The sequence below is a fragment of the Berghia stephanieae genome, chromosome 3, assembly GCF_034508935.2.
Source record: "Berghia stephanieae isolate SIO BIC M18660-M18661 chromosome 3, UCSD_Bste_1.3, whole genome shotgun sequence".
Taxonomy (NCBI): Eukaryota; Metazoa; Mollusca; class Gastropoda; order Nudibranchia; family Aeolidiidae; genus Berghia; species Berghia stephanieae.
Window position 1 is genome coordinate 35,412,964 of NC_088362.1, and position 19,462 is coordinate 35,432,425.

The following is a 19,462-nucleotide window of genomic DNA, read 5'->3' on the forward strand; positions in this document are numbered from 1 at the left end:
AAAAAATTCTTAATTTTCAACTTTAACATGTTGACACCATTCCTGGTAACTTGAGAAGTTTGAACATTAAACTTTTTATTTATTTACTTTTACTCCTTTGTAATTTTAATTAAGAACACAATGAGACGTCAATATTTATTGCCTTTTGTATTCCTTGTACGTAACAATATGAGTCAGGAGAAAAACGAACAAACAAAACAAAAACAAGACAAAAAAACACAAAAAGTTAAGAGAACAGCTTTATAGTTATAGGGTCTTGAATATGTTTGAGGGAGCGTCAGAGAGAGAGAGAGATAGGGCTAGTAGAAAGGAAGAAATGGGATACAAGTCAAAAAAATTTAGTTTTACAAGACATGATAGACAATGAACAATAGACCAACTCTCAAGCCAAAGGACAAGGAATGATTCTGAAAGAAAAAGATGTTGGAAGAAGACAAAGTCGACACTGCCCGGAAGGGGGGGAGGGGGGGGGGGAGAGGGGCACAGGCGTACTCGAGGCCAGTGATCGATGTGAACAGGGACCAAATAGAATCTTCCTTGGGCAAACAACACTAAAACTCTGATCTCCTTGGACAAATCATCGGTTTTGATAATCACAAAACTTCTAATGGACTAGGAAAACTTTAAAATAGATATAGATGTCAATTTTAAATTAATTATAGATTACCTGTCCAGAGGATGGGACCACTCATCGCCAGGAAGTTGGATAAAGCTCGATCATTCCAGGACCCAACAGAGCAACAAATTTTCCTCAATGAAATTGTTGACTTTGATTACTTGTCGCCTTCACTTAGTGCACTGAGCATCACTCGCGGTGTGCTCTTATCATCTCAGACATGGCCTGGATCTGATGTGTGCTCCTGAGTAATCGAGCAGTTCTTGACCTGGAAATCTTTCGAACATGGGAGGCTTTGCCAGAGTCCTTCTTACTTGACTGGATCTTGCGTATTCGGAATCTCGGACCGATTCATAGTAAATCCATTAGGAATGCCATCAAGTCAACAAAGAGTATGATGGCAAAATTAAGGAAAAATATTAGTCGTGATCCAGAGAAGGTGACGTCTTTTGCCAGTTCAGCGTTTGAACCTTGCAAGACAGCAACCAAGAGTGTTTTGATGGTGAGAAGTTGGTCGTTTACTCAGGAGGCCACGGAAAGTCAGCTTTAAATAAACTGTCACATTGCAATGCACATTTTCTACTCTGTATTTGCAGTGAAATAGAAAAGTCCCTCAAATCAAATATCGGTCGTTCTTCTTCTTCTTCCTTTTCTTCTTCTTCTTCTTCCTCCTTTTCTTCTTCTTCTTCTTCTTCTTCTTCTTCTTCTTCTTCTTCTTCTTCTTCTTCTTCTTCTTCTTCTTCTTCTTCTTCTTCTTCTTCTTCTTCTTCTTCTTCTTCTTCTTCTTCTTCTTCTTCTCATTATTATTTATTATTATTATTATTATTATTATTATTATTATTATTATTATTATTATTATTATTATTATTATTATTATTGGAACTGGGTGAGATGGTCAATGTCCGATACATTATTGCAAGAAATAAATAATTTGCATAACAAAGCAAGGGCAAGGGACAAATCACTCCTCACTACATGAAAACATTTAATCTACAATACACGAAACTAGCTAGCAATGCAGTGATTGTTTTCCTTGAGGTATGTGTGGAGGACATTTTTAGTAAATGATGCGATACCTAGCATTGATGTAACACTAAGTATTTTACAGCTTATGAAAGGCATAACAACGTCTGCCTTAAAAATAATTTAAACAGGTGTACTTTTTGGAATTGGTCTCTATTTCAATTTTGCTTGCTTTTTTTATTTGTCACATAGATCAGAGAGATACATGTGTGCAGCTATACGGTCTTGTGGTATGACACTCGCTTTCGGATCAGAAGGTCCTGGGTTTGCTCAACATCACACATCTCAAACTTTGGCTCAACATCACACATATCAAACTTTGGCTCAACGTTACACATCTCAAACTTTGGCTCAACATCACACATCTCAAACTTTGGCTCAACATCACACATATCAAACTTTGGCTCAACTTCACACATATCAATCTTTGGCTCAACTTCACACATCTCAGATTCATCTATGCTTCCTTTTTTATTGGACCCAACCTATCTCTCTCTCTCTCTCTCTCTCTCTCTCTCTCTCTCTCTCTCTCTCTCTCTCTCTCTCTCTCTCTCTCTCTCTCTCTCTCTCTGTCACAGACTCACTGCCTCTATTGGTTTATATTTCCATCATGTTTAGGAACTATGGCAGCACCGAGGAGACTCCGAGTTCTTTCCTATATGTGTCAGGATATTCCCTGTGATATTTTCTACTTCTTTCGAGATGTCATTGAAGACGCCACCGGACTGGAGACGGATCTTATCTGTGAAAATCGTTTCTCTGGACCCAAAAAACCCCGGATGGATCCTTTTGAAGAAAATATAGCTGACATTGGTAAGTGTTTATTATTTTATATTAATTACTTTGATAGAGATAGATTTTTTATCGTTGACAATTTATGGAAACATTTTAGTGACAGATTGTTTCCAGCTCAGTGAACAAGATAACAACGAGAGCATTTGTATAGTGCGATATCCACTTAACGTGCTCAATTGCTTTTACAACGGGTCCCTAGCCAACAGCATCACTTAACTTGTGGTACAGGACGTGATGCCTGTTAGGGGAGATTACAATTTTTTCTGAAAGAGACAACACTGTTAACAGTCAGACACTCATTTTACATCTGACTCGTCTATGCACCGCTCGGAGTGGAACTTGAACTCTTGACCTTCCGACCGGAAGGTGAGTGTAATAAATACCACTAGACCACATAGCCGCACAAGAAGAAAAAGAAAGGGGTTTTTTTTTGCTTTTCTGATTTCAAGATTGGTTTCCAGATTATACATCCATGACAAATTGAATATTACAACGTCTGCCTAACCTTTCCCCATCAGTGATTGTTCACAGCACAGATTACTTGAGACTCAAGGAAGAGAATCATCCAAAAGTAGAGTTATGCGGCGCTGCTCCAGTGCATGCACACAAAGGCGTGGATGGAAAACCTGTGTATTTTTCTGAGATTATCATTCTGTCAGCAGACAAGTAAGCACTTTGCTTTAATCACTATCTCTCTCTCTCTATGTCTCTCTCTCTCTCTCTCTCTCTCTCTCTCTCTCTCTCTCTCTCTCTCTCTCTCTGCCCTCTCTCTCACTCTCTTTTTCTTTCTCTCCCCTCTTCTCATCACTCTCTCTCTCTCACTCTCTCTCTCTTTCTCCTCTTCTCTCTTTCTCCCTCACTCTGTGTGTGAGTGTGTGTGTGTCTTTCTTTCTTTAGTTTTTAACTCATATTTTTAAAAAAACTATTATTATTACCAATTCCTTGTGTCCTGCCAACAACTACTTAATTTAAAACTTTGATCTAAAATTACTGTCTTTTTTTTCTTTTTTCTTTTATTTTTATTTTTTTTTTTTTGGCATGCCATGTGTTGTCCCATGTTCTCTCGAATCTCCATACTTGTCAGGCAGCGTGGCTCAGTGGTAAGGTCTTTGCTTCTTCACGAAAGGTACCGTGTTCGATCACCTTCTGATGCCCTGTGTGGCCTTGAGCAAGTCGTCTCGCCCTGGCTCAATTTGCATCGCTGCACTGCGGCTGATGCCTGGGTTATTCCAGTCTTCCCTTGGAATAGACCCTTGAGACAAATTTCCCCAATGGAATGAATAAAGGGAATTTCATTTCATTTTATATATATACATCATATATCTATTTTCTCAGGGAGAAATACAAGTCGATGAAGGAACTCAAAGGCTGCAGCTGGGCTTACTCTGACGACAAATCTGTCAGTGGAAACTTGGTGGTGTTGAGTTATCTCAGAAAGTCACAGGGCACCAATGCATCTTATTTCGGCCAAATAATTCGCTCTGGTAAGTGATCGGTTAGATTATCATTCAGAAAAGTGGGGGGGGGGGGGGTTGCAAATTGGTCTCGAATCGGTATTACATCACTGTGGAAAAAAAAATTAGTCCTTCAGAGCCATTAGAGCCATGGAGCCTGTGTTTATCTCGGTTCTTAAAGCAAGAAACAGACCATAACAATTGCTTGCTACCTTTTGGATAGGTTGCTAATCTATTGCAAAGTGTTTTCCACCAGACCTATCAGACCCAGCTACCCAATCACTGCTGGGTGGTCAGAAAAAAATAAAAATCTTGAACTCATTTAGGACCGTTCTCAGACCCTTTGTTTGTTAACGTTTGGCAAGTGTTCTAGCAACTGAGTTATCGGGACTCCCTTGTGAATATGAACTTTGTGCTTAAAAGTAAATTTTGAGCTTTTCATGTTAAATTGGAATTTTTAAAATTGTCCTCATGAAGTAGAGTGAGTTGTTTTTTTCTCCTTGACTTCAAACATGTCACTATGGAATGAATTGTGTTGACATAAGCTTGGCTTTTTGTTTTTACACTGCCAGCTGGATGACTAGTTCTCACTAACATCCCTCTAGAACAAACTATTGATGCTATACGTTTAGGTAAAATACAATAGAATTACTTTAAACCAAAATTTTGGGGACCTTCTAAACCATTTCGGTTTAAAGACATTTTGGTTCAAAGCAAATTCCTGTTTTGCGATGTTTTTCAAGGGTAGTAACTATTGAAGGAATTTGCTCATTTAATCATATCATGGGTTTCCCCTTAAATGGAGTTGTTGAATAAATGCCGTCTTCGTAACCATTAAAAAAAATTATTTTATTATTCTTTTTTTTTTTTATGGTGTGTTTTAAAAATATTTTTGGGGGTTTTCGTTTTCCATTAAAAATTGTTGAAAGAGTTGAATTCGGGATGCCGTGTTTTTTACATATCTCCGTCTTGCTCAACTTTTTTTTCATAGATTTCACATAGTATTTTGATTTCAAAGTCCAACGTGTAAGCACAGTGCTTTCTTTTAGACATCTGTTAGTAAAATGTAAAGCTAAAATAAGAGCGAAAGTTCTTGTGCGATAATTGATAATGAATGATGTGCAGCTACTCAGAGGTGAAGTGAAATAGAAATGAAAAGTCGTGTCAATGCTAAGCTGTCTACTATATGACCCTCTTTTGTTGAAAAGCCATTCGTTTCAAAGGCCTAATTACATAGACCCACCCCCCCCCCCCCCCCCCCCCCCTTTTTTTTTTTTTACACACACACACATTTAAACATAGTGGAAATGAAATGGCATGTCAATGGTAAGATGTCTATTCCGAAATTTTGGGGACCTTCTAAACCATTTCGGTTTAAAGACATTTTGGTTTAAAGCAAGTTCCCGTTTTGGATGTTTTTCAAGGGTAGTAACTATTGAAGGAATTTGCTCATTTAATCATATCATGGTTTTCCCCTTAAATGGAGTTGTTGAATAAATGCCGTCTTCGTAACCATTTTTAAAAAAATTATTTTATTTTTCTTTTTTCTTTTTTTTTGGTGTGTTTTAAAAATAATTTTGGGGGTTTCGTTTTCCATTCAAAAGTGTTGAAAGAGTTGAATTCGGGATGCCGTGCTAAGCTGTCTACTATATGCCCCTCTTTTGTTGAAAAGCCATTTGTTTCAAAGGCCTAATTACATAGATACACACACACATTTAAACAAAGTGGAAATGAAATGGCATGTCAATGGTAAGATGTCTATTCCCCCCCGCCCCCCCATCCCATATTGTTGTGTTGAAAATCCAGTCAGTTTCAAACAGCGACCTCTTAGAGTAGACGATGGCTCCAGTGCATCAACAAACGAGCTAGAACATCTTGCTTGCTTGATTCTACACCCCAAGTCCTGCTCTTTCCTCATTTTTCGCCTGCCAGTCACCCGTTGTCTTCCTTTTCCAGTCTGTGCAATTGTGGTGTTGGCCAAGCCCAAGTGCAGTGATTGAAGTGTTTGCCTCCCCCCTCACCCCCACCCCACCTTTCCCCCTCATCTTTTACTTACGTTCTTTGTTTATTATCGAGCATTATTACGTGTGGCCACCTTCCCGAATTTTGGAAGACAAATAGAGAGAGAAAAAGGGAAGGTACTCTCCAGTTGTTTCGGTTTAAAGAAAGTCCTGCTTAAAAGTATTTCGGTTCATCGTAAGAATTAGTACAAAGATAATGAAGAAATCAGTACAATTTATTACATTCTTTGCGGTTTAAGGTATTTTTCGGTTTAAAGTAATTTTACTGTATATATCACAACATCCCCCAGCCAAATTAAACATACCACAAACAAAATTGTGTGATACCTTTAATGTTTGTATTCTGATCAATTCGAGAACTATTCACTAGCAGGCTGATGTCATCTTTGTTCTTTCAATAACATTAAATGTTGCTTATAATTTTGTATATTTGTAATATTCATCTGCTGGGCAGAAAAAGTGAGTATTTTATTTAAAGGCATAGCATAATTTTCATTTTGTAGTATAAGTAAGGATCAAATCAGAGCTTGGAATGTGATAATTGTAATAGCTTGTTTAAGATCAGTTTCTGTATTTCTTTTGAACATGATAAAAAGATGAAAGCATCGCTTCTTCTGCATCATCATCATTTCCATCCAACACAATTCCTATATCACTTCAGGCTCCCATCTCAACTCCATCAAAATGGTCCAAGAGCATCAAGTGGTCGCAGCAGCAGTCGATTCGACAGTTCTTGCAAATTACTTACGACAACATCCAGAACATGTGGAAACGTTTACCTCTGTGGTCACTCTGGGTCCACTTCCTGTCTATCCAATTCTATTCAATAAGGCTTTACCTGGTGAGTTCAAATTTTGGTCTTTAAGTCTTTAACGTTACTTTAAGTGATACTAGGCTGCTAGAAAGCTGCGGACTGTAAAAAGTAATAAACAAAAGTGAATATAGCAGCTTCAAAAAAATTTTAAAAGAACAAGATACCAATCACGGAACATTTCGGCTCAAAACCTTTCTTCAGCAAATATCAATTCCGTATAGAATATTTCTCTGTCGCCGATCTGGTTTTTAAGTAATGTATTTATGTTTTCTTTTTTTTTCCATTGTTAGCTTAAGAAGGGTTTTGAGCCAGAAACGTTCCCTGTTTGGTATTTTGTTCTATATTCATTTTTGTTTATTGTTTTTAACATTACTTACGACACATTTATGGGCCTATTATACGCATAAATATTTTTCCTGGGGCAAACCGTCGTCAGCCTTTGTGTTATACGGGACAAAAATTACACAATATAGGCATGTGCTCTTTGGATGATCAGTCAATGTGTTTGCTTTTGTTGACAGCATTGTCTAGAGTGTAGGCAGCAGAAAGGAAGAAAATGACAGACAAGTCACTCCACGATTTAGCTTTGTATGTTGTGGTTAAGAAGACCCGTAACAGAAAACACCAATAGATAGAAGTATGGAGATAAGTAGTTAGATGGATGGATGATATTGAACAAGAGGACCGGTGCGCAATTAGCTTAGACTTGGGGACGAGTGATGATAGTGTCTCAACTCGCCCAATTTTTTTTTTTCATTCTCATTCTACCTTTCCAAGCATTTAGATCATGGCATGTCTTTTGCATAGGAAAGATGACCCTAACGACAAAAAATTGTTTTTTTTTAAACGTCATTCTTAGTTTAGTTTTGCCAAGCTTAACAGGAAGCTGGGCTGTCTTTCTGATATGAATTTTTTATTTTTTATTATTTATTATTATAATTAAAGGAGGCTAACTAATAGATTAAACATAGTTTTGTGTCACTGATGGGTTGTTGCCCTTGAGCCAGATTGAATTATGGTACTAAGGGACTCCAAGAGGAATAGCATAAAGGGAAACCATCATTCATTTAAAAAAACGAAAAAATGCAGAATATTTCAATTCTTTTCATGTTTGCTAGCAAGGGTGCAGTCTAATCATATTCTGGGTTTGTTCCCGAATATTTCGAAGACTGGGGATTTTATTTTCTCCTTCTCATACTGCAATTAAACTAAGAGTAAGTGTCCCAATACTGTGGCAAAGCTTATTTAGCTTTATTATGCCTCAAGTTTTTAACATATTTTTTGTTGGCTTCAATTTAAAAACAACTCTGATTGCAAGTTTTCATCACTAAAATAATCAGAAGTAAGATAACTATCCCCTCCCTTTATGCTCAGACAGGCTACCTGATTTGTGAGTACTAAAAATATTCTTTTAAAAGCATATTAGATTGATACATCTAACAGGATGTTTGACATGTCATACCATTATCAATTTCTGCTGAGGTCATCGATGGTTAAAATAATTTATTAGACATTTTTTGGAATAGACGATTTACAGGCCTGATTAAGTGCGTCAGCCATAGTTCAGTGCTGCACAGTGGGCAATGGGGATTAATTCTCTTGCTCATGGGGGAAACAATGGGTCTCAAACTTGAGACCTCCGAGTGTAAGTGCAAAATTTTATCCACCCTGTCATTGCGGGTTGTAACATATGTCGAAATCTTCACAATGAAGGTCGCCATGTTAACGGGACATTCCAGATCTCATTGATTATCAGCTTTTTTTTCTCCCCCTATTTGGATTATATTGAATTATTCCAGTAAGACTGACGTCATTATCATACCAAGCCACTGAAACAACAAACAAACGCCACCATCATCATCATTTTACATCCCAGATTTGCTCAATTGTTTTCCCGAATTCTGTCTCTCAATCTTAATTAGTGTTTCATTCATCATGTTTTTTTGACGAAGGGAAATCTTGACATATTCCTCATAAATTAAAGGCTAGATACTAGGCTGCTAGAAGTTGTGGACTGTAAAAAGTAATAAACCTACCAGTAATCTCTGTCGTCTATCTGAAATAGAAATGTATTTATGTCTTTATTGTTTTTTTTGTTTTTTGTTGTTGGCTGAAGAAGGGTTTTGAGCCCGAAACATTCCATGTTTGGTATTTTGTTCTTTTTTAAGCTGTTAGATTCATTTTTGTTTATTACTTTGTGAATTGAAGTGAAGCTTTAATTCCAATTTATTGTTTTTATTTATTTCTGACAAGCTGGCGAGTCTAGTACTGATAAGTTTCACAATTTTGACCAATTAAGGGGCATCTTCTAAAATAAGTCTTTTATTCACCTCATCAGATGAAATCAAAGACAGGATTACTTCCGGTCTCTTGTCAGCTCATGAGTCGGACAAATGGATCCATAAAATGGAGGAACTGGAGATTGAAAGGTTTGCCCCGGTCTCCCCAGATCTTTACCGTATGGAGCAGCAAATTGCAGAAGTGTCGAAGGATATGAAGATCAACATGGCTTATTACTAAAGTCAAGAAAATTTGTTTAGTTCTTCCAGACAAGTTTGGGTTCGATTTTTTATGAAACATTATGTTTCTATTTTCTGTTTGGTTTTATTATGCATTAAGAGTTTGTAACCCGGAGAAACCTGCGATATTCCGTATATTCCAGTCAATTTTATTCTTTATTATAATGTTGTATCAGGATTTTATTTGAAGTCGACACTTGCCCAAAGATTGATGTTTTGTTTTACACAATACTTTTATTTTTTTTATATTCTCTGGTAAGGATATCTAGGGTCTTTGTTTGAATACAAGCAAAATGAGTGACCCCAACTCCAGGCTATTAATCATTCTCAGTTAAGTTTTATTTTGATTATCAGATTAGAAACAATGTGCAGGGATCAGTTAAGAATGCTTTAACGGACTGAAAAATGTTCAAGTCCATGACGTGTAGAATTATAATGCACAATATTTTATTGTTTATATTATGTTACTATGTTACGGCTTTAAGCTTGAAAGAAAATGTAAAAATAGACAATAACGAGATTGAATGTGATACACATGATGTTGATGTTTCCATTTTTCAAGTGGATCAATATATATATGACTCACCGTAGAATTATGTTAGGATAAATTGGTTCACGAAATGTGAATTTAGAATTAAAATGATTAGAAATTCAAAGTTTGAGTTTTTAATCCAGTTTTGAAACCTAATAAATTTAGCAATCAGCTTCCTTTGAAATGTAAGGTGTTATGCATTCTCTATCACAGAAAAAAACAAACTACCCTCTTCTGCATGTTCACCGCAGGGAGTAGAAATTATCAACCCAATTTCATGCTTGTAGTTATTAATTTAATTTCCAGTGTCCAAAAGGGGCCAAAATTTCTTAATTCTCAGAATTCTTTTGTAGTAATAGGCAGTGACATAATACCGCTTTGAGACTGTGAGTCACAAATGGTCTGCTGGAAATGTTGTTATTCCATGACACACCCGCTCTTTCTTCAACGATAAAGATTGCTTAAATTATCGGATGTCTTTCACTTGGTGTTTTTTTGTTTGTTTGTTTTTGTTTTTTTTTAAATCAAAATGCTACATGCATTGCTACTACTTGCATGCCATTTCAATTTGTTAAATAGTACTCTTCCTATTACTGAGGTTGTGTAGTAAAAATAAAAAGCAATTATGAGAATCAGGTAAATGAAAAGATATCTCGACTAGATTGAATTAAAGAGTTCCAATTTGCATATCTTGAAACGAGACTTAACTTCTACAAAGTTCTGTTTCTGTCTTTTTTTGTTTGTATTTTTCCCCTTAGTTTTTAAGGGATACAGTTATTTATAGTAAAAACACATCCAAACAAACAAAAGAAAGAAAGATTAATATAGTCTAAGGCCACACAAATATTGAAGTAGTTGTATAAATTTGAACTCCCCAAAAAGTGTCTTAGCATGAATTACTGTGGAATATTGCATTCAATGAAAACCAATTGGTGTCGGATACCCTTGTACTTTTGTTGTTGTGCGAGTGACTTGTCAAATTTTGGATCTTAGTTTTTGACCAACTTTCTGGAACAGTCACTATATCTATAACTATAATATTTATTTCAGATAGATGATTTTCCAAACCATGTACATACTGATTTTTAAAGATTATGTAAATAAGAACCGTACAAAAGATATTAATGACTGTGCTTATGCTGAAGAACTTAATATATTTTAAACATTTTACACAGCTATGTTCTTTCCAGTTTTTTTGTGGGCTTTTTTTTGTGTGTGTGTTTCTCTTTGTCACTATATAGTTCTGAAGTGTGTGTGAAGGAGAGAGAAAGAGAGGTTTGTTATAAAAGTGCCTATTTGTATTTGTACACATAATGACTCCCTAGATATTATTTCCCACTGATTATGTAGGACCTCCATAAAAGTTACGGATATGAAGGTTAGTGAGAAAACAAATCGATTTTGATATTTCCTTTTTAACAACCTTAAAATAAATCAGTGCAAAATGCAGCAGTGCTTTTTGTTGTACCAGAGTTGTGTAAGAATTCTTGGCACGACTATATGTTGACTGTGATGTGATTGAGAAAAACGTGTTTTCTTGGGCTCTTGAGTTTATGTGAAAATTCGTATAATTATAATTATATAATTAATTGAAATATTTTTTAATTTTTATTTAATGAATCTAAAACACACGATAGGTAGATGTGTCTGCGTGTCTTTGATTTATGGTCGACTAAAAAACTACCTGCTCCCATTGCGGGCAGGGAGGTACTTACTGTGTCCTCTATCCTCCTATATCTGTTATCCAACATGCTTACTGTCTTTGTCCTGGGCTGAGATTACTTGGTTTTGTCCTGGCCCAGGCCAAATACCCTAGTTGGGAGGGAAACAGTAATGTATAGGTAGAGTTTTGGGAGATGATATTTTTTGCCTTGTGAATCATCTCTCTGTTATACTCTGTATTATGTTTTGTTTACATATTATTTATGATTTGTAAACATTTGAGTGTATTCCTCTTAGTGTGGGCCTGTGCTTGTGTCTGTATGAGACTTTTAGGTGATCTCAAACTAAGTACTTTGATAGTGTGCTCTTGGAATCTACATCCTATTTGAACCATTTCCCCTTTGCTTTACCTTTTCTTGGGTGCTTTCATTGTTAGTCTAGAACTTTTTACTATCCCATTTTCTTCCTTGCGCTGATATGGCCTAAATATGTTGCCAGCACCGTAAAACCCTTAAAGACAAAAACAAAAGACTGCCTGCTCGATGGTTGAGGTTAATACAAGACTAGATCTTTAATTTCTGGCCTTTGAAGAGAAATAAATTGATGCAGTGTGATCGATATGTTTGTGTGTGTGAGAGTGAGTGAGTATGTTTCAGCCAAAGTGATTTGTAATTTAAGCTGTATCAGTTATAGCGCTATATATGTTTTCAGCATTATTATTATTATTATTTTTATTATTATTATTATTATTATTATTATTATTATTATGCAGTGAAGTCAATGTCAGTTTGGTTTGAAACGTACGACAAAGGTTAACAGCAAGTGGCAGATGTTTAATTCAGTTTTTCAGAGACAGACTTGAAAGAGATAATTCAGTGAATTCCTTATAAAGCCAAATTTGCCGGACCAGGGAGAATTAAAGCAAAGTTGACTTCATCCATTATCAACGGAACACTCTTAGATAAAAAACTGAAATTTTGGGACCGACAACAAGAGATGTTGACTATAACCAGAAGTTGACTTTAAGAGTGTTGACTTTATGCAAATTCCACTCTACTAGAAATTTGCTGCATCTCATTTTTAAAAAGATGGAAAGCTTTGGAATCTGAAAGCAAAATTAAGCAATGTAAGAACCCTGAAGCATTATTAAAAAACAAATAGTGACCCAGTCGTGTTAGAGAGAAATTTTATCATTTATGGTTTAATTTTTATTTAATTTTTTCAGATCGAAACCATTTTTTTCTGTCATAAAAATTCAATTTACAAAAGTGGTGTAAATTTGATGTTTGATTAAAAATACTAAATATATATATATATATATATTATATATATATATATATATATATATATATATTATAATATATATATATATATATATATATATATATATATATATACATATATATATATCACGAGGATTGACCATTTACATAACTTGTATTGATTTTTTGAGATCTTTTTTGGGTATTTGATGTCCAGTACCCTTCTTAGCTGTGTGCGATGGAAGGCATCAAGATGTTCTTCTACGGATTTTGTCAACGCCCAAGTGCCGCAGTTATACAGAAGTATCGGTTTTACAAGAGTACGGTACAGTTTCAGTTTGGTTTTTCTCTTTATTTTGTCACCTCTAATCCATACATTGGTGAGTTTACTGAGTGCGGTGTTTGATAGCTGTTTTCTTCTTTGTACATCCTCGGTGTCTCCAATTAGTGAGCCGACTTTCTTTGTTCTTTTCCATTCCTCTTTGTTCCTCGATATTGTTGTAAATTCGGTTTTATTGGCATTGACTTGGAGGTTATATTTCATGAGGGTATTTTGTATGATGTCTATATTTGCTGGTGTTGATCCAATAAAATCTACATCATCTGCATAGGCGATTTCTCTAGGGATTGCATTCTCAATATGAGTCGTTGGTTTTGGAATGACTTTTCGAACTTCTTTCAGAGCGTGTTCTAAGTATATTGTGAACAGAATCGGGCTCAGACCATCTCCTTGGGGGGTCCCGATGTTACTTTCACTCTATAAGATCACAAAAGAAAGACCAATCTCCCTTGACATTTTACAACAACGATGGCAACTTTTCGGTCACATACTACGCAGGGACAAAAACATACCAGCTAACCAAGCCATGTCGGGATATTTCCAAAAACACGGGAACCTTTTCAGAGGAAGACCGATCACAACACTCCCTGTGATCCTAAACAAAAACCTCACAACACTTGGACAAAGCATTAGTCTCATAACGGCAGGGGACCTTGAAAATCTGAGAACCCTAGCAGAGGACCGGCAATATTGGAGACACCTCACACAGGAAATACTGGAAACAGCCAAGGCGACCCGATCTTTCGGTCGAGACGCGAAAGGCATCTAAGTCAAGTCAAGTCAAGTATTGATTTTATTGAGAGTCACCAGTAACTGGATGAATAATCTCTTTGCGGTTGTTGAGCTAATATGTCCGGCATTCATGTTACCCCGACAATCTAAAATACTACTGTTGATGTTTGTGGTAGCCAGCGCCAAACTAGTACTTATCATTATGATATTATAATTATTATTATTATCATTATTGAGTAATTAAGAGTGAGAGATCAAATGGATCTGTTTTGACTGTACCATGTTATCGCTGTACCTGCATATTATAAAGCTTAATATATAGTTATAGAGCGCATTTATTTTGGTTGCATTTCAATCTGTATTTCATGTTATCCTATGTACATTGAAAAATAACCATGACCACAGAGCTGCCTACCCCCTCCCCCCACCCCTCAAACACACAAATGCAGCATCATTTGAGTGAAAATCAAGAAATTCAACTAAAATTCAGGGATCAACTTACGGCATTATGCAGTTTCATGCACTACACTAAGATAATGTGAATAAAAAATGCGCAAAAGGAAAAGGAAAGCAGCCGAAGTCTGTAAAAAAATGTCTATGGATACAACACGACTCAAATCGAATCAGTGTGCGTTATCGTTATGTACGTGACAATAGACACCGCGCCTGGCCATCGCTACGTTTAGTCGACTAGACTATAGATACCCTAGACGTCGCTCTCAGCTATGGTTACGTTTACACAACTATAGATACCATGACCGGGTCATTACTATTTGAGACTCTTATTTATCCCGTGCTTTTCACAGCCTGTGTTTGCTTCTTTTGTTTGATTTTTATAACACTGTGCGGGATCTGACATGCTTTTGCGGGATAATTCTGCCAAGTGCAGAATGGTAGACAGCTCTACTCTATGAACAAGCCAGTGGTTTATGCTATTTATTTACCATTCCATTTCCAAATTTAATTCAGCCCAACGATTTTCATTCCACATTATATATTTTCTCCACTAAATCATTTCTGATTATATAAATATTATTTTCAAGCTATTAATCTATATATATTGGAAAAGACGTACAAAAGTATTTCTTTTGGGTTTTGTTGTTTATCTGAGAATAAACTATGTTTATTTTAACATAAAAAAATGTTGTCACATCACTTTACGTTTTCCTGGGCAGGGTCCTTTGACCTCACTTGGTGGGCAGGAGGTCACGCTGTGTCTTCTATATTAGGTATCTCAAACTAGTGCTGTTAACAGGTGAATATTTCTTCCTGGGTGGGGTTCCTACCTCCCATAGTGGGCAGGGAGGTACGTACTGTGTCTTCTATCCCCTTACATCTGTTTCCCAACATGCTTTCTGTTTTTGTCTTGGAATGAGATGACTTGGTTTTGTCCTGGCCAAGGTCGGAGTCCTGGCTGGGAGGGAAACAGTCAAATGCATAGTTATTGTTTTGGGAGATGATATTTTTTCTAAATCATCTCTCTGTCATGTATTATTATATTTGATATTTGGAATATATAATGTAAGCATTTGAGTGTATTCCTCTTTGTTGGATTTTGTGCTTGTGTCCGGATGAGACTTATAGTTATAGGTGATCTCAAACTACTGCCCTGTATCCAATCTTTCTTTCATCTCTAAGATTCTTGAAAAAATTATCTTGAAACAACTGAAAGACCACCTTTTGGCAAATAAACTGATCGAAAAATACCAATCTGCATACAGGGACAGACACTGTACAGAGAAGGCGCTTTTGAAAATTGTCAACAACTTGTTGCTATCGTGTGACAATGGCGAGGTGTCAATTCTTGCACTGCTCGACTTGTCAGTTGCGTTTGACACTATCGACCACTCAATTTTAATCCAGAGCCTTTCTAATATATATTATGGTATTAAAGATATTGTACTGCGATGGTTTGAATCGTATCTTACTGGTAGAACCCAGTCTGTTTTGGTTATTGGCAAACAGTCAGACCCCTTACCACTAAAGTTTGGAGTTCCTCAGGGCTCGGTACTTTACGTCCTGTATACAATGCCACTTGGGCGAGTCATTTCTGCACATGGTGTGAATTACCATATGAACGCCGACGATACGCAATTGTACAAATCCGCTGTGCCATCGGGTATAAATACAGCTTCATCTGATATTGGGCAATGCTGCTCGTCTATTTGGCATTGGATGCAGGACCATAAATTAAAACTTAATCATGACAAAACGGAGATCATGCTTTGCGGCACTCCATCAAATATTAAAAAGACAATATTACCATCAATACTTGTTGGTGATTGTCAAATCAATATATCATCCAAAGCGAAAAACCTTGGCGTTGTGCTCGACGACTGTTTCAGCATGGAACATCAAATAAACCAGATGATCAAAACCATGAATTTTGAATTAAAGAGAATCCATCGAATGAAACAATACATTTCTCTCCATTTGCTGAAGACGGTCGTTTGTGCACTGATACTGTCACGCCTTGATTACTGTAACTCGCTACTTGCTGGTCTACCTGACATAAAACTCGAAAAACTACAAAAAGCTCAGAATAGAGCAGCAAGGCTTGTCCTAGGTATTGGTCGCAGTGACTCGGTGGGTGTCAAGGCGATGTTGAGGGAATTGCACTGGCTATAAAAGCTCGTATTGAATACAAAATTGCTCTACTTTGTTTTGATTCACGAAGCCCTGCCTACATTCAAGACTTGATTGTCCCCTACAACCCCACTCGAAATCTCAGGTCCCAACTCAAAATTGTATCATCTTCAAATTCCAAAAACTAATCTTAAACGTTTTGGCGATAGATCATTCAGTAAAGTAGGCCCTATCGCTTGGAATTCACTCCCACTGTCAGTCAGACTTGAAATTGAAAGCATCGTTGATAAATTCAAAAATAAACTAAAAACCTATCTCTTTTAAATTAGATTATGCCAAGAATTATTGCAAAGCGCATACGTTCGTGCGTTTGCACTCGTGAATACATTCAGTTAAGTGTGTGTATGTATGTTTATATATGTTATGCGAAGCGCTTCGAAGCTTCGGCATAAGCGCTATATAAATGTACATTTATTATTATTATTATTATTATTAAAAATACATTGATGGTATGCTCTTGGAATCTACATCTGATCCCTATTTATTCCCAGTTCCCCTTTGTCTTACTTTCTCTTGGGTGCTTTAATTGTAATTCTAGAACTTTTTGCTATCCCATTTTCTTCCTTTTTACTGGTGCTGATATAACCTAAATGTGTTGCAAGCGCCGTAAAACCCTTAAAAACAAACAATATTTCTTCACAAATTATCAAAAATGAGGTCTCTTTGAACAGTCTCCTCTTTCTCTTGAATTTAACTTATTGGTGAAAAACTTATATCATTAAAATCAGCAGCCTTTGAAGATTATAATAATATCCCGAATTGAGCCTGCTAGCTTGTTTCAACGCAAAGTGCCATCTATGTAAACAAAGCCTGTTTGTTTTCTTCCCCCATACAAGAATTATGTTATTTCACAAATTATCTCTCTCTGTCTTGAACTAATGGTAAACAATTTATACCATTAAAATCAGCAGCCTTTGAAGATCACAAGACTCTCATAGTGGACAGGGAGGTACTTATTGTGTCTTCTATTCCCCTACATCTGGTTTCCAACGTGCTTTCTGTCTTTGTCCTGGTCCTGGCCAGGTGCCCTGGCTGAGAGGGAAAGTCAAATGTATAGTTAGTTTTGGGAGATATTTTTTTTTCCTTGTAATCATCTCTCTCTTATGCATTGTATTGTTTTCTTTATACTATATATGATTTGTAAAACATTTGAGTGTATTCCTCTTAGTGGGGAACTGTGCTTGTGTCTGGATGAGTCTTTTAGTGATCTCAATACTTTGATAGTGTTTCTCTTGGAATCTACCTCTGTTTCTTATTTGAACCTATTCCCCTTCTTTCCTTTTCTTGGGTGGTTTAATTGTAATTCTAGAACTTTTTACTATCCCATTTTCTTACTGGCGCTGATATGACCTTAATGTGTTTCAAGTGCCGTAAAACCCTTACTTAAAAACAAACAAAACACAAGATCACAAGAGCAAAAATTGGGCATGCTGCTTTGTACAGTGCAAAGCGCCATCTTTGTCATTCTGGAAAAAGAAATACGTATATGGCAGGGGTAAAAGTAAGACAAAGGAGACTGGTTGGAATAGGGAACAGATGTAAATTCTAAGACCAAACTATGTACTAGTCTAGTGCAACCTCTGGATAGCGACTTTGACCTCTGGTCCCGAATTGTTTGCTATGTATATGTTATTAGTAATAAAAACCCCAAAATAATGACATACATTTTAGTAAAACCCCTGTTTAGCGACATCGTTATAACAATAATCGGCAGTTGATGCCGCTGATTAATATCCAAGCATCACCGTCTCATACTCATAGTCTAAATGCTTTTTTTTCCCCCTCCCAATGAGATTGCTTTGTTACCGACCAATCAGAATACAGGTTTACTACACTGCGTGGACTCATCACTTGCTGACAGCAATAGGAGTTTATCCGTGAATGGTACTCTCAAGGGTCCATTAACCGTCCATGATAGCTACCTGTCTGAGGTTAGCTGATATCAGGCAATGCCGTGTCCAATTAAGGATATTTATGGTCTCGTCTCATACTCATACGTACTGTGTTGGAATAGCCGGGAAAGCAGCCTCTTTCACTTTATTATTTTCATTTGAAAAATCAGTTGTTCCGCTAAACACCAGCCCACATCTGATCTTATTGTGATTAATACCTAGTTTTCTTTTTGATGGGGGGGTTGTTTTGTTTTTTTGGGGTTTTTTTTATGTCGTGTATGATTTAGATATACATACTAATTTTTTAAGTGCTTGTAAATTTTGGTGCACTTAAAAAGAATCTCGGTAGTATTCAAACATCATTAGCAGTATCCTATGGATTCGATTTGAATTAAAATCAAAACTCGATGTGTGCATCTATATAATGTTCTTGTGCGAATTTTTCATTAATTGGTAATTGATTTTCTTGCTTTATTCTTAGTTTTGTTAAATTGTGTTCGAACAATGCTTTTGATCAAAACAAAGACAATACACATAATTTGATGTTTTTGTATTTAAGGGATTTACGGCGCTTGCAACACATTAAGGTTATATCAGCGTCAGTGAAAAGGAAGGAAATGGGATAGTAAAAAGTTCTAGAATTACAGTTAAAGCACCCAAGAGAAAGTAAGACAAAGGGGAACTGGGAACAAATAGGGATCAGATGTAGATTCCAAGAGCATACCACCAATGTACTTAGTCACCAAAAAGTCCCATCTCGACACAAGCACAAGATCCAACAAAGAGGAATACATTCAAATGCTTACATTATACATTCAAAATATAATAAGACATAACAGATGATTTACAAGGAAAACAAATCTCCCAAAACAATAACTATGCATTTGACTGTTTCCCTCCAAGCAGGGACAGGACAAAACCAAGTAATCTCATTCCAAGACAAAGACAGAGAGCATGTTGGAAAACAGATATAAGGGTATAGAAGACACAGTATGTCCCTCCCTGCCCACTATGGGAGGTCAGGAACCCCACCCAGCTACCTAGAAACAATAACCTAGTCCGTGAAGAGAGACAAAAGATCCCACCCAGACAATTTGTTTCATTGATGTTTTGTTTTGAAGGGTTTTATGTTACACATTTGAAAGTGGAAGCGA

The 19,462-nt window shown here is 36.4% G+C and overlaps 1 protein-coding gene across 2 annotated transcripts in view; it reads left to right on the forward strand.

Annotated features, from left to right (window-relative positions):
* The window catches only part of LOC144967646 (uncharacterized), a 14,889-nt gene extending 3,892 nt beyond the window's left edge, over window positions 1–10,997 (forward strand). For both annotated transcript variants that reach the window (XM_078905164.1, XM_078905165.1), the window contains exons 2-6: window positions 2,258–2,452; window positions 2,953–3,100; window positions 3,770–3,918; window positions 6,571–6,750; window positions 9,062–10,997. In XM_078905164.1, coding sequence (XP_078761290.1) covers window positions 2,263–2,452; window positions 2,953–3,100; window positions 3,770–3,918; window positions 6,571–6,750; window positions 9,062–9,243 — 849 coding nt within the window. In that variant the 5' untranslated portion in view covers window positions 2,258–2,262 and the 3' untranslated portion in view covers window positions 9,244–10,997. The remainder of the gene's footprint in view (window positions 1–2,257; window positions 2,453–2,952; window positions 3,101–3,769; window positions 3,919–6,570; window positions 6,751–9,061) is intronic.
* The last annotated feature ends 8,465 nt before the right edge of the window (window positions 10,998–19,462 follow it).